The sequence below is a fragment of the Lynx canadensis genome, chromosome B1 (genome assembly GCF_007474595.2).
Source record: "Lynx canadensis isolate LIC74 chromosome B1, mLynCan4.pri.v2, whole genome shotgun sequence".
Classification (NCBI taxonomy): Eukaryota; Metazoa; Chordata; class Mammalia; order Carnivora; family Felidae; genus Lynx; species Lynx canadensis.
This window is the reverse complement of record NC_044306.2, coordinates 189,924,641-189,940,943: the sequence shown is the minus strand read 5'-3', so window position 1 is coordinate 189,940,943 and position 16,303 is coordinate 189,924,641. Positions and strand designations below refer to the sequence as shown.

At 39.4% G+C, this 16,303-nt stretch overlaps 1 protein-coding gene across 2 annotated transcripts in view; it reads left to right on the top strand.

The window, feature by feature from the left end:
- The window catches only part of SLIT2 (slit guidance ligand 2), a 377,203-nt gene that overhangs the window by 344,754 nt on the left and 16,146 nt on the right, over nucleotides 1-16,303 (top strand). For both annotated transcript variants that reach the window (XM_030314130.1, XM_030314128.1), the window contains 4 exons: nucleotides 2,343-2,436; nucleotides 8,720-8,857; nucleotides 8,968-9,208; nucleotides 10,573-10,703. In XM_030314130.1, coding sequence (XP_030169990.1) covers nucleotides 2,343-2,436; nucleotides 8,720-8,857; nucleotides 8,968-9,208; nucleotides 10,573-10,703 — 604 coding nt within the window. The remainder of the gene's footprint in view (nucleotides 1-2,342; nucleotides 2,437-8,719; nucleotides 8,858-8,967; nucleotides 9,209-10,572; nucleotides 10,704-16,303) is intronic.

Sequence of the window (16,303 nt, the reverse complement as noted above, 5' to 3'; positions counted from 1 at the left end):
CAAGTTTAGCAATGATTAATACTGCTGCTGTGCTGTTCTTAGAAGATAGATTCCTTGCAAATTAAGGAACACTTCACATATATAGCTTTTCACATTCAAATTAGCATGTTTTGCCTTAAAGCTGTTAGAGAATGGCCGGTCTGTTTAGCGAACAGTGTCTTACAACCATCTCCTTTCTTATTCCTTTCCACATCAAGTTTATGGAGAAACACCTGGTGGAGGAGAAAGGGTCAACTCTAATTTCTTCTCTTAAGAGATGAATTTCTCTTTGTAAATCCTTATGAACTGTGGTATAAGTCAGCTTGATTAGATTGGATTGAGTTGGGTTGGAGTGGATCTAAGTGACTAAGAAATCAAACATTTCCCCTTTTATAATTTTTAAAGCAATTTCTTATTGAGTATTGAGTGGAAAACAATATATATATATAATATATATTTTATGGTCAATATACAATATATACTTATTGTATATATCTTATATGGTCCCTCTCTATCATCAGTTACTACAACCTACCTTGTCTATAGATTACTATAAACAACCTGTATCCAACCAAATAGGTTTGATTGGAAAATTCAAAATTATTTCCTCATGGTAGGCTGATAAATTATAATGAATAAATTCCATCAAGGTGTATTACTTAAAATAATACTAACTGAAAGTGAAAAGCTTTATATAAACCCTGTTTAAAAGTAGTTCATCATTTATATGTTGTTAAAAACTTTTTGTATCACAAATCTAAAGACACAGACAACTTTCTTACAAAGAAGAAATCTATGAGACTTTCAATGTAATTAGTTCATTTTAAGAGACAGAAAAAAAAACCTAACTTATCGTACACCAAATTGACGTAATAACTGACTACATTTATATATTTGCATCATGGATACAGATTCTTGAATATGCCACATTGAGTTGCTAAGCAACTCTTTCTACCAGTTAGCAAAGTTTTTCCTTAAAAGGATAGTCTTATAACAAAGGAATGTGTGTAAACTCCTGGTTTTTAAACAATGCTGTTTAAATCCACACACTTTGAATGAATGAAAGTTCTAATAGTTTCTTGGAAATGAACAGCTGTCTGGATGTGTCACTGTATTCATTCACTTATCGCATATAACACAATTAAAAAGTGATTTAGAGGTAAGGTAGGAAAGGAGATGACTTTTAAATTTTGTATCTTTCTAGTTATTTATTATCTCCCACAGTGATTGGGAAAGTCTCACCAAAAATCATTATTTAGCCAAATATATCTGAAAATAAGATACGACCATATTATTTATATCCGAAGAAATTTCTGAAGAGATTCGCAGGCATACAATTCACCATAAAGTGTCTAGAATCTGCATGGTTATGCTTTTAGCTCCATTTATTGATAAAATTTGTCCTTTATAAGTTAACTGATACTCTGTCCAGATTCGTTCTCCTTTTGCTTTTTTCTTAGTGGATATAACTAAGGAGTAGTCTATTAGCCGTTGCAATTAAGTCATAAGAGAGAAACAACATCTTTTTCTTCCAGACTTTATGAGACCTTGGAGACTATGAAGATATGAGGATTAGTTTTCCAAACATAAAACCACAGAACGGGCCAGACATAAAGGGGTACATACCAAATGAGTCTATTTATGTCACATTCAGAAACAGGCACAACTCATGTTTGGTCCTGTTAGGACAGTGGTTACTCATCTTGGGGTCAGGTCTCTGGGATGCTGGTAAATGGTATGTTTCTGGATGTGGACGCTGGTTACGTTAGTGGGTTCAGTATGTGAATATTTGTTAGCTATTCATTTATCCTTTGGGTATATGCTATACCTCAGTAAAAAGTCCGAATTAATTTTTTTAACGTTTATTCACTTTTGAGAAACAGACAGATAGAGCATGAGTGGGGGAGGAGCAGAGAGAAAGGGAGACACAGAATCCGAAGCTGGTTCCAGACTCTGAGCTGTCAGCACAAAGCCCGACGCGGGGCTGGAACTCAGGAACCATGAGATCATGACCTGAGCCGAAGTTGGATGCTTAACCGACTGAGCCACCCAGGCGCCCCTAAAAAGTCCAAATTAAAACAAATGAAACAACAGAAAATGAAAAGCATTCAGATTTCCTTTTTCTCATTCCAACAGTGTGTTCTAAAGGGGCTCATATTAGTTACAAATCACAATAGTTGTGTTATCCCAAATCCTGACTGTGTAGCAGCATAACCAGCCCTTTGGATCTTCTGCTTCCGTATCTTGTGATTTATTTTTTCCCCAGTCACAAGCTGTGCTAACCTCTGAGGCCCCTGACAGCCTGCTGGTGGGAAGCCTGTTAACCTTTGTCTGTGAACTAACACCGTTTGCCATGTTAACAGGCGAGTTGTGTGAGGAGAAGCTGGACTTCTGTGCCCAGGACCTGAACCCCTGCCAGCATGACTCCAAGTGCATCCTGATGCCAAAGGGATTCAAGTAAGTCAGAGGCTGCCTCGGGGCTCCCAGTGGGGTGGGGGTGGGGGGTTCTTCAGGAACCTGTTTCTTCACCTTCTTTTCAGGACCTTGCTTCACACCTTTGCTGGGGATGAAAGGAACCACTCTCCAGTGTAAGTGGGATTTTTATAAATGCTGATATACAACATGGACTTTTTTTTTTTTTTTTTTTTTTTTTTTTTTTAGTACACTAAAGAAAATGAAAGAGAGCATTTCCTTTCATTCCATGGCTCTTTCTGGGAAGTCACGTATGAAATAAACTAGCCTTTGACTGTGTTTACTTAAATGTATTTGAAGGCCACGTAAGGGGCACCTGGGTGACTCAGTCGGTTAAGTGTCTTGAGTCTTGATTTCAGCTCAGGTCATGGTCTCACAGTTCCTGAGTTCAAGCCCTACATTGGGCTGCACACTGATGGCACAGAGCTTGCTTCGGATTTTCTCTCTGTCCCTCCCCCACTTGTGCTCACACGCGCTCTCTCTCTCTCTCTCTCTCTCTCTCAAAATAAACGAAACTTAAAACTATTGAAGGACAAATAAATTTGTAGTATCTACTAGGCACTTTATTATCTGAATGTAAGTTGGTGGTAAATAGGGACTTTAATGTAACTGAAGTTTCTTTGGTCTGTAACAATTCTTATTAACTCTCCAAGGTGAGGAAAATGGAGGGAACCTTATGTCCCAGGTTGTCCTGGGACAGTTCCAGTTTATGCCTATTGTCTTAGCATAATTATTAATAGCCCCTCTTTCACCTTACATTTGCCTTCTGTGGGATGATAAAGCATACAGTCACTGTAGATAGAGGGCTCCCTCAAGTGAACTCAGAACTTCAAAATTGCTTCTTTTTCCTCCTCAGTAATCTTCCTGAAATATGTTCGGTATCAGATTAAATTATTTCTTTGCTACAATCCTGAAATAGTTTAAGGGCCTATCAATAGTAAGGTTCTCTTCTTAGAGCTGACAGTGGTTTAGAGATCATCTGGTCCGGATTCATTTTAAACATGAGGAAACCATGGCCCAGACAGGTTGGTGGCTGTCCAAAGATCTCAAGGTTATTCATGGGCAGAGGTGGGAGCTAGGTCTTACATTTCCCAGTTGGATGATTTTTCTAATATAGGTTACCTCTAAGAAGTTTTGTAGTTGATTAACATTACAGATGGTTTGTTATAGAAGATACGCTGGATTCTCAGGAATGAGACAGCTGGGTTCAAGAGTTGAGCTGTGCTTACATCAGACAATCAACAAATAGGATTATTTGTTCTTTTGCCCACTATGTATTGGGTACCGGCCATGGGACAGGGTGCCCATGTTATGTTATATAGCGTTTTTTTTTTAAGTTTATTTATTTTGAGAGAGAGGGAGAGAGTGAGGCAGGGGAGAGAGGCAGGGAGAGGGGGAGAGAGAGAATCCCAAGCAGGCTCCGCAATGTGAGCACAGAGCCCAATGCGGGACTCAAACTCATGAACCATGAGATCATGATCTGAGCCAAAGTCGAGAGCCAGACACTTAACTGACTGAGCCATACAGACACCCCTGTTATATAGTGTTTTATAGCTACTCACATTCACATACTTTCTCTTCTCAGTGAAATGACTCAAGCTTAATTGCCATAGGATTCAAAGAATTAAAAATTACTCAGGTCGGGGACAATTTTGTAAGAGAAGATGGGAGGTGAGCTGGATTTCTAACAGTTTGATACTTGTCCACAGATTATCAGACATTCTGAGTTGAATGGGAGATAGGGTCAGTATCTCCAGAACCCCTGCCTTTCAAAAATCAATCTGAATAAAATGTTTATGCTCGTTTTAGTTACAGAATATTTTTTACTCAATTTGTTCAAAATTTTATTATTATTATTATTTATTTTAGAGAGAAAGAGAGTAAGCAGGGGAGGGGGCAGAGGGAGAGAACGAGGGAATCTTAAGCAGGCTCCACACTCAATGCAAAGCCCAACATGGGGCTCAGTCCCACAACCCTGGGATCCATGACCTGAGCCAAAATCAAGAGTTGGACTCTCGGGGTGCCTGGGTGGCTCAGTTGGTTGAGCATCTGGCTTCAGTTCAGGTCACGATCTCATGGTTCGTGGGTTCAAGCCCCATGTCTGGCTCTGTGCTGACAGCTCAGAGCCTGGAGCCTGCTTTGGAATCTGTGTCTCCCTCTCTTTCTGCCCCTGCCCTGTTCATGCTGCCTTTCTCTCTATGTCAAAAATAAATAAACATTAAAAAAAATTTTTTTAAAGAGTCAGATGCTCAACCAACTGAGATGCCAGTTTCCTTGAATATTTTTTTTTTTTAATTTTATTAAGTAAGCTTCATGCCCGACTTGGGGCTTGAACTCACAACCCTGAGATCAGGAGTCACATGCTCTACCCAACTGAGCCAGCCAGGTACCCCTAAAATTTTAGAATATACAAACACAGTTTTAGCTATAGCACCTGCTGATTCCATTTGATACTTTGTTGAAAAAGAAAATAATATCTTTGAATTCTACTTTTCATTATATTTTAGTTTACAATCCCATGCAAAAAAACGGACGTCTTCTTGAAATCTTTACTGATACAAAATGCTTCATTGCATTTTGTTCACCCAAGTACTGTATGTCAGTTACTTTAACTCCTAATGCCTTTGATCTGCCCGCAGTTAAATTTGGTAAATTGAAAATCCACCACTTACATAACAAATATCCTTTCTCAGAGAAATTCACCAGTCAGGGAAGTGGTTTTCTAGAACTGTTTATCTGCCACACAGGTTTCACAGGGCTTTGTGCATTGTGATTGTAAGATAAAGTGTTAGTGAGACTTAATGGAAACCACTAAAAAATGAGGGAGTTTGTCTTTAAAAGACTACTCTTTAATTCAGTATCTTCTATTACTATCCATTAAATTACACGCTCGGAAGTGCATCCTCCTGCATCATGGGTTAGCTGATTTGGGAACCTATTGTTTTCAGCAGTAATTTGTGAGCTTGTTTTATGGCTGTATGTAGTTTAGCAGAAAGCAGGTGACGTCACAGTGTGTGCGATCACTCCCATATTATAAATAATTGCAGGGGGGTGGGAGGGAGGGGAGGGTGGGTGATGGGTATTGAGGGCACCTTTTGAGATGAGCACTGGGTGTTGTATGGAAACCAATTTGACAGTAAACTTCATATATTGGAAAAAAAAATAATTGCACATTGTCACAAAGGGAGTTGCAAAAAGAAAATGGGCTTAGAAACCAAAAGGACACGAAGTGCTAAAGAAAATCTCTATTGACAAATGTTGTTTGGACAAACTGTACTGTTAACTTCAAATTCATTTTCTTACTACTAAGCTAACAGCTGGTTTTACTTTTCTTGCTTTATTATATACCTCATAAATCTCCTAAATTGCTTTGAGATATTTTTAGACCATCATATGCCATAAGCAGTATTTTCAAGCATGCATCTTCCTTAGTCAGCTTTTGGGCTTCTAAACAGTATATTTTAGGGCACCCGGCTAGCTCAGTCGGTAGAGCATGAGACTCCTAAACAGTATATTTTATAGTCTTTGCTTTCTTCCTCACTCCTTGGCAGATAATAGAGTTGAGGGAATGTGATAGGTTTTATTGATAATACAAACCTTAAGGAATTCTTAATTAAATATTTTCTTTTGTTTTGAAATTTGATCTGAGGAGCAAAAGAAAGACAAAAAAAAAATGTTGGTCATAACGTGACTCCAAGTTCTAATGGGCTTGAAAAATAGTATTTGTAGAGAAGAGAATATGAAACAGCTCTTAGCCACTAGTGGTGAATGTGTGGTTCTCTTATCTTTTACTTTGATTTCTTTTCTCAGATAAATAATTCAGAGTGTTTCAAAGCATTTCTTCTTTCTTTTAATGCCTGGCATTTCAGCGGCTCTGCTCACATTAACATTGATGGAAGCTCTCTTCTCAGACTTTGTCCATCTATTTGAGAATGTATATGGCCACTTAGGATCCATTTAACTTCAGACTTGTTGTTTACTTTGCTTTGTTAGGATTTAGCATTAAAACCACTGGCTCTAGAGCAAGCATGCTTCCTCAGTGAGCTCATTTTATTTTCCTAATTTATACATGTGGAGCTGAAAGTCTGTTCTCCTTAGAGGGTATATACCCCATTTATTTTAATTCATCAGCCCTCCAGTAACTCTTAAATCCTGATTTTGCATTTTCAGAGAAAACCCTCAGTGTTCAGTAATGTCCACATTCACTTGGGCATTTTTAATTATCCTCATTCATTTAAATCCTAATGGCTTTAAAATAAAAAACTGGAACATTAGTAAAGAGTAAACCACAAAGACTTTTATAGAATTATTAAGACTTAATAGAATTATTTTTTAAATACTTGACATTTATTGATCATGCATTATATATTAAACACCATAGTGATTCTTTTATAGTGTTTTTATTTAAGCATAATGTTTTTATTTAAGCTTTTAACAAACCTGTGAGGTGGAAATTATTTTGTACTGTGTATGTTACTGATGAAGACATGAACACTTAGGAAGCTTAAGTAAGTTAGTCAAGATTGTGTACATGTAAGGATGACGCCAGACTACAAACCCAGTTCTAACTGCAACATCGGAATTCTACAAAGCTAAATAAGCCATAGTTTCCTGGTTTATTTGTTTTTTAAAGTCAGTGAACCCTCTCTTAAACCCAAAACAGAAATACTCATGGAAGCCCAATGTGTGAAACTAATACATCACAACAAGAGAGTGTTGGGGGAGAGGGGAGAGGGGAGGGAAACAGGAAACTGCCAATAGCCTCCTTCCCTTCAGGGGTCCCTTTTCGCCCCTCAAAGCACAGATTGAAAAGCACTGCACAAGCCATGCTACTTTCTCCACAGGCAACGATAAAGTATTTCATCCTTCAGTGGTGAGAAATCCAGGCTCTCTTGTCAGATTGCTTGGGTTTAGTACCTTGGCTGTGACAGTTACAAGTCGAGTGCCCTTGGGTAAATCCCTTAACCAGTTTGTCTGTTAGTTTTCTCACCTGTCATGTGAGGTAGTGGTGATACTGCTGTCACAGGATCATGGAGAAGGATTCCAAGAATCCACATATGCAAAATGGTTAGAACAGGGCATAGCACCTAGGAAGTGCTCAGAGAACACCACGTGTACGCATGATGGTTCTTCATCAATGCAGCTGAGACCCATCCTTCCCCGGGGCCACCAGAGTGAACAAACAAGCTGAAAGCTATCCATGGAATTGGCCCCTGGATTTTTTTTTATCAGTTTCCCTGTCCTGCTCCACTAGGTCAGCCAACCTCTGCCATAATTATTGTCTGGATTCATTATGAATTAAGGTTTCCAATGCTGACTTTTTTTTTTCATAAAATACTATTTGATTCCAATACATCCATTCTCTTTTTTTCTTTTATTTAAATTATATCTATATCTATATCTATTTGTAGATATAGATATAGATACAGAGACAGAGATATAAATATAGATATAGATATAGATTTAGAGAGAGAGAATGAGAGCACGAGCAGGGTAGTGGCAGAGAGAGAGAGACAGAGACAGAGAGAGAATCCCAAGCAGGCTCTGCACCATCAGCACAGAGCCCGACATGGGGCTCGATCTCAAGGAGCTGTGAGATCATGACCAGAGCTGAAACCAAGAGTTAGACCCTTAACCGACTAAGCCACCCAGCCTCCCCAATACATCCATTCTCTATTAGGAAACAAAAATGTTAATTATTTTAAAATGTGTTTAATATTTTTGGTAAATTTTATAACATAGCACTTCCATTGTCTCAACTGTTCAAAGGAGTTAGAGCAAATGAAAATAGAGGACACTCTAAGCAAAAATAGGGTGGAGGGAGGGAGGGGAGAGGGGATGGAGGGGAGAAGGAGGGAGAAGATGGGAAGATGGAGGAGAGGGGAGGGACGGAAGAAAGCAAACAAGATGGGGGGAGGAGAGAAGGAAGGAGGGACACCTGCACATTTGCATCCTCATTTGGTTCATGGATGCTTACTAATTATCACCATTCTGACAGATCCCAGGGAGAAAACGTGGAATAACTGTTTTCTAGGGATCTGTTAATTTGGGGGCTCGATGAGCCTGTTCTATATAAGTTTTGAGTGTTTTGTTTTAGTTTTAGTTTTAATGTACTTTCATTGAAGTTTAGTTGACAAACACTGCTACCTTAGTTCTAGGTGTACTAAGTTTTCTAAAGATAGAGCCCTTTTTTCCTACATGAAATGCAACTGTTTTGCTTATCTTGGCTCAGTTCAGTTCGAAACTGTTTACCTACTTGTTCAAACAGATGTGACTGCACACCAGGATACATAGGCGAGCACTGTGACATTGACTTTGATGACTGCCAAGATAACAAATGCAAAAACGGAGCCCACTGCACAGATGCCGTGAATGGCTATACGTGCATCTGCCCCGAAGGCTACAGGTAAAAGTAGAAATAGAGATTTGTGGTAGAGTGAAGTCTTACAGAAAGACCGCAATTCTCATGCAATTCACACGCAACTAAAAGCAATGTGTTCTTTCTGTTTCCTTTAGTGGCTTGTTCTGCGAATTTTCTCCACCCATGGTCCTCCCTCGTACCAGCCCCTGTGATAATTTTGATTGCCAGAACGGTGCCCAGTGCATCATCAGGATAAATGAGCCAATATGCCAGTGTTTGCCAGGCTACCAGGGAGAGAAGTGTGAAAAGTTGGTTAGTGTGAATTTTGTAAACAAAGAGTCTTATCTTCAAATTCCTTCAGCCAAGGTCCGTCCACAAACGAACATCACTCTGCAGGTAAGACATCCCCCACCAGCAAGGGCCGATTTCATCCTAAACCACATTTAACTAAATCATAAACCTCTGGTAGTTTGTGAGTGATACTATTTCCTAAAGAGACAGTTATCGACTGCACAACGCAGTGACAGAAAATGTTCTCTGTATGAAAATCTTCAGTTATTCTTCTCTATAACATTTGTATTTTTCAAAACTAAATGGGAACCAGGTATTTTTATTCACTACTTGATTGTGAAACACATAGGGCGCAACAAAATATATGGTTTGTGCTCTGGTAAAGGTATTTTTATTCAATTTTTTTTTTTTTTATGACTCAGAGTTCAGGCTCTGTGCCCTGTGAGATGGGGCCAGGGGGGTGGGGAGGGTGCTGTTAGGAATTCTGCAGGTGAGGAGAATACCAGTCAGACAAGACCTTGACAAAACATTCAGCCGTTGTCTTTTAACTCTTCCCCGGGAAACTTTAAGAAGCGACATGAAATTAACAAACTGATCTTATTTTAAGACTTTTCACCAAGTCACTGTGTCCCCTTAAGCAAGTCATTCGGACCTGCACAAAGGAGGTGAGACTAGATTAGGAGTTATGAATTCAGGACACGCAGGGGCAAGCTGGGACTGCATGTTTATTTTATCTGGTAGGAAAAATATTTTAATATATTTTGAATTCAGATGACCTTAGCCGATTAACATAGGCGTCACTCCTTATTCAGGTTACCTTGACACTCCAAGTGAGTGTCGTGAGTGTCATGAGTGAGTGTCCTTAACCGTCATGAGGAATGGGACTCAGGAAGGCAGACGGGCCTTCCGTAGAAAGCCTGTCTCCCTGTCTTCCAGCATTTGCCATAGCAGATTGTTACAAGAAGAACCTAGTGGGTTTCAGGTAGAAATCCTAATTTTTACTGACTTGGTCCCCAAAAGCCCACAAAGGCTAGAAAGCAGGATAAAAACAGATCTCCCACTGTTCATGCCATAACTGTGAAGAATGTTTTTTTATGTGGAATATAAAAATCAGTCTCACTCAGTGCAGTTACATTTCATATATGCCGTAAAGACAACGTGGAACAGGAGTGAAAAGAACAGGTAAGTGAAGATCTCCAGCAGAGAATGTTTCAGGCACACCCAGTGGTGTTTACTGAAGTGTCTGTTACTGTGTTGTTGGTTTTTTTAATTCTTTATGAATCTATTTGCATCAAAGTAATTTAGGAACGGGTCACCTTTCAAGTCATCCTGTCAGCGTGCGCTACTGTTTTCTCATAGCCATAAGGAAAAAATAAGCTGTAGGAAAAACTCTTCACTAAGCAGTCTTCTTTTTGATGAAGTACGTGTGGATGACGGTGCGTCCTAATGTCAGGGTTACTTCCTACTAGATTGCCACAGACGAAGACAGTGGAATCCTCCTGTATAAAGGCGACAAGGACCATATTGCCGTCGAACTGTATCGGGGACGGGTTCGTGCCAGCTACGACACCGGCTCCCACCCGGCTTCTGCCATTTACAGGTGAACATCTCTTGGTTACTGAGAGAAGAGCCGTTTCTCCTCTATTTTTCTGTAATGGTGAGGGGAGGGAGTAATTTGGCCACAGCAGGCTTATGATCGGTGTCTCATTTAGGGGCCCGGCAGGAACAGGTGCCATACTCAAGTTGGATAATGGAGGAGAGATTCTTAAGGGGACTTTTTACAAAGATTGGTAGGGATAGTACAGTAACCTGGGACCAGTAACGAGGGATACAGCTACTGCCCATATGCCTGAAGGGGTAAGTGGAGGCAGCACTCTTGGAAATCCATGCTCAGAAAGGGACTCGTGGCAAGGACTGCCTTGGCAGGAGATGCGACCTTCAACAAAGGGATGCAGTCAGTCCTTGGAGGAGGAACCAGGACTTTTAAATACCCAGCCATCTTTCTCCTGCCCAACAGCCCCCTGCCTGTGCTCCCCTTTGGCCAAATCAAATTCCAGACAAAAAGGAACCCACTGATCACAGTAATGTAGTTTGCACATGAGTCTCCCAGACCCCAGAGCAGAGTGAATACAGGTGGAGAGTAGCTCTAGAAAAGAAACTGCAAGATACCCAGCACAGTGAGGAATTTAACATTACCTTTCATTCAGCAGTACTTATTGAGCACCTACTGTGTGCCAGGCCGTGATCCAAGCTTTAAGGAACAACACCCTTGCTCTTAGGGAGATTACACATAATAAGCCAAGGGACACATATAATATGTGACCAGTAATGTGATTTATTTTGGAAGTTCCCTAATAACACGATGATAATGATGATATTTTGAAGATACAAAAGGAGTCGTATTCATGGGGCATAAATTTTGCTGGAAATGTACTTTTTGCATAAGATTAACCTCTGTTGGATCTCAACACTAATTCACTATCATAGAAATAACTGCCACCAATTAGAGCGAGGTCACAAAGTCATATGCAGTCAGGGTTTTTCAGGCAGGTAACTTAAATGAACTAATCAGGCCGGCTGTAAGAGAAAACTGCGTTCTCATCATTTTACTCTTGAAAAAATCAAACTTTTTAAAATTACATTAGTACTTCCATGATAAGTAGCCTTGATGTTGGCAGTGTAATAGAAGTGTCTGTGACAGGAGTGAGCTAGAAGCAAACCTTTGTCAAAACAGGGCCAGACTGCATCTACCCAACTCTCCCTAAATGCTGCCGTGGGAAAATGGGGGCCCCAGTTTTACCACAACTCCTGAGTTTTCAAGGAAAGGCATAAATCTGGATGTTTTAATATAAGTATTCCATCCTTTAAGTATAGATTCATATTTTTAAAAAAAATACTATATGTGGTGAACAAAAAGCATCTGTAAGCCAAATACTGATGACACATTTTGGGGGCATTGATTGGGACATAAAGCTGGAGATACTGGCCTCTATATTACCTTTTTTTATATATTTATGTATTTATTTTAAGAGAGAGAGGGAATGCAAGCAGGAGAGAGAGAGAGAGAGAGAGAGAGAGAGAGAGGGAATCCCAAGCAGGGTCTGCACTGTCAGCACCCAGCCTGATGCAGGGCTTGATCTCACAAACCGTAAAATCATGACCTGAGCCAAAATCAAGAGTCAGACGCTTAACCAACTGGTAAGCATTGATATTATTGATGTGTGTATCGATGTGCTTCAAAACCTCTATATTATTGATGTGTGTATCGATGTGCTTCAAAACCCTTCACGTCCTATCCCGATCCTTTATAACAGTCCCGAGAAAGTAGGTGCCAATTGTAGGCCATGAATGGAATTCAGGAAGTCCTCTTAGTGGTGAGCTAACCCACTTGGGAATATTTAGAGCATGGAAACAAACACATCATTATTGGTTTCCAAATGGAGTATGAATTTCATGTCCAAATGGTGATGAATTAATGCCAACATTTTAGATATTGCTAGGCCTTAAATTATATAGCCTCAATTTGTTTGAGCCTGTAAAAAAGTTTCAGAATGTTGGTTTTGTGGTTCATTTTTGTTTTTACTTTTCTCTTTTATTTTATGCAGTGAAAGAGCACAGCACTCTCAGAAACCATAGTAAAGGTTCTTGAAGTTGGTTTATTAAAGCTAGTGTTCACATAAAATATACTTAAAATACTTCTAGATAAGTTGTAGAAACCCATGTGGTTATATCAAAATGAGAAGTTACCATAAAGAGCTTATCTTCAGTCTATCTTCTTACCATCGTTGCCTGACAAACAATAGAGCATACCATATGAAGTTTACAAAAAAGAATAATATCACATAATATGCTTTTCTTTATGAGCGAGAAGTTCACTTCTCTGTTTGCAGATCATCTAATGGGGACATCTGTTGTAAGGTCCAGGGAAAACAGTTTTCATTTAACTTTTTTGATTTATGGCACAAAAATTAAGAAAATCATCACATTATTTTTAAGAAAAGTCATCACATTATTTTTAGGTAAAAGAAAAGCAACAATAACCTAGAATTCAGATAGACAGATGATTGATTGGTTTATTGGTTGATGATTGATATTGATATGAATATATTAATACTTCAGTATGGAATAGAAAACAAATGCTTCTGTGAAATAGAAACTATAGAGAACAGTTGAATTATTTCAGCATGCTAGGAGATTTTAGTTTTGACAAGTAAAAATCCTGGTGCTAAGATGTGTGTTCAGATCTAGGCTTGACCAATTACTGGGGGAGAAACTTGGAGCAGATACTTAATGTTTCTGTGTCTCATAAATCATAGCTATAAATAACGATACAGCACGTACCCCATAAAGTCATTCTGAGTATTAAATCCCAAACTTAGCTCTGTCCTCACTCCTCACTCACATTGTCTTCATTCTCATCTGCATGTAGCAATACAGGAACATTTTTCTGGTATCTATTTCTGGAGTATAGCAGGGGAGTTGAAAGTGTATTCTCTATCCTTACCCATTAACACTAGAAGTACAGATTGTTTACCATTTCCATAGAGGGCAATTGAAAATATGTATCCAGGTTACAAATACATTTACTCTCTAACCTATGAAATCCCAGTTCTGGGAATTTGTGCCACAGATATACTTGAAGATACAGACATGATATATGCACAGCTACTGCACTGCATCATTGATTACAAAAACAAAAGTTAGGAAACAGCCCTTTTCTAGTTTATACAATGGAATGTGCTGTTTAAAAGGGAGGTGGAAAGGGAAAAAGGAGGTTTTCTATGTAGGACACAGAAAGATTTTCAAGGTGCGGTGCTCTGTTCAAAAGAAAAAGAAGGCAGAAGAGTGTCAAAGGTGGGTAAATAAATACATGTATTTTTATGTCCATGCATTTGCATAATGAAAACAGAATGGGGCGCCTGGGTGGTTCAGTCAGTTGAACATCCAACTCTTAGTTTCAGTTCAGGCCATGATCCCAAGGTTATGGAATAGAGCCCCACATCGGCTCTGTGCTGAGCAAGGAGCCTACTTGGGATTCCCTCTCTCTCTCTCTCTCTCTCTCTCTCTCTCTCTCTCTGCCCCTTCCCTGTGCTCACACATGTGCACTCTCTCACTCTCTCTCAAAATAAATAAGTAAATATTTTTTTAAAAGGAGAGAGAAACTAGGACTAGAGAGCAAAGAGTGGGATGGAAGCAAGAGATTTGTGTATGAACACCACTTCACATCATTTTGATTTTTGAGCCATTTGAATGCCATTACCACTCAAGCTAAAATTAAATAGAAAAGTACAGGTGCTCTAAAGATAGTCTGCCTTGATTCAAGCCCCAGCACTGCCATCTAGTAACTGTGTGCCACAGGTAAATCGCATAAGCTCTCTGGGCCTCACTCACCTGGTAAATGGGTGTAGTGGATCATGGTTCCATTTTGTGGGATCGTAGTAAGAATTTTCTGTTTGATACATGAAAAATATTTAGAACAACACATACCAAATAGTGCTAGCTATTGGGATCATAAATTTAGAATGTCCGAAATACAGCTTATTTTCTTTGCTTCACCCAAACCTGTGTCCCTGTCACATTCCTACTGTCATTGAGAGGCGTCGTAAACCTGGAGTTCCTCCTCATCTTTTTCTTTCCCTCACCTTCAACTTGAAATTGGTCCCAAGTCTTCCTTCTGCACTTACTAATTTTCTGGCATTTATCCAAATGCTTCTGACCTTGCTCAGGCCCTACTAAAATGTGACCTCTGATGAAAGGTACTCCTTCTCCATCATCATAGAGAAAGCCATCAATAACACTGTGGCCATCTGCTCTCCCATAAGTTGCTTAGTAATTATTTTGTCTGGTTGAATTAAATGTTCAAATCTTGGTGTTTCTACTTTATGTAACATTATTAAATACACTAATGTTTTAAAAGGGAGTAGTCTTACATATTGTTACACCAGAAAATATGTTCAGTTTAATTGCATGATGTTATGTTATAAAACATTTAATGTAGTAAAAATTTATTTTCCAAATTCTGCATTATTTAATGTGCTGTTGGAACACTGTGTGTGGGAATAAGTTTGTACATTGAGTGCCTCTTTTCAGGTGTCTGGTTAATCTTCAACATTGATGGAAATGGATTTTGTTTATTTTAGTAAATGAAATCTGATGAAATTAGGGGAAAATAAGTATACATTAAATTGTTTCTCTATGTTTTTTTTTTGTTTAAAAGGCTTCATTTTATTTTATTTTATGTTAATGTTTATTCATTTTTGAGAGAGAGACAGAATGCTAGCGGGGGAGGACCAGAGAGAGAGAGGGAGACAAAGAATCTGAAGCAGGCTCCAGGCTCTGGGCTGTCAGCAGAGAGCCAGATGTGGGGCTCAAACTCACAAACAGTGAGATCATGACCTGAGCTAAAGTCGGATGCTCAACCAACTGAGCCACCCTGGTGCCCCTCATTTTATTTATTTATTTTTAATATGATTTTTTAATGATTATTTTTGAGAGACAGAGAGAGACAGAGAGTGCAAGCAGGGGAGGTTCAGAGAGAGAGGGAGACACAGAATCTGAAGCAGGCTCCAGGCTCCGAGCTATCAGCACGGAGCCCGATGCCGGGCTCCAACTCGCAAACCACGAGATCATGACCTGAGCCGAAGTCAGATGCTCAACTAACTGAGCCACCCAGGTGCCCCAAGACTTTATTTTAGATGTCAGTCATTGTCTTAAATGGATCGATATAAGAACCATTATATCGTGGAATTATGTCTAGAGAGAGCAGTTAACATAGTTTTAAGTATGTTTAAGAGAACTTAAGATGTAGTAGTTATTCCTCCTTCACAGAACTGAAGTAGCCTGCACATTTTCTCGTTTTATCTCTTCTATCTGACAGAAGACTGAAGTTTTTTGCAGACCTACATACCACTAACAGGGCCAGCCATGCAGGCAGGGGTGGGGAGCTACTGTTTTCAAATAGCACACATCAGAATCACCTGAAAAATGTGTCAGAAAACAAATCAGTGGGCTACACCTCTAGTTTCTGATTCAGATCTCGGGTGAGCTCCCACACGTTCATTGCCGCAAGCTCCCAGGTGACGCGCTAGCCCAGGGACCACAATTTGAGAACCACGTGTGTAAAAGGAATATATTTGAGCTGTGCTCTGAGAGCCAGTGGTGTGCATCTCTTCCCGTATCCAAATTCTGGGACATCATGCC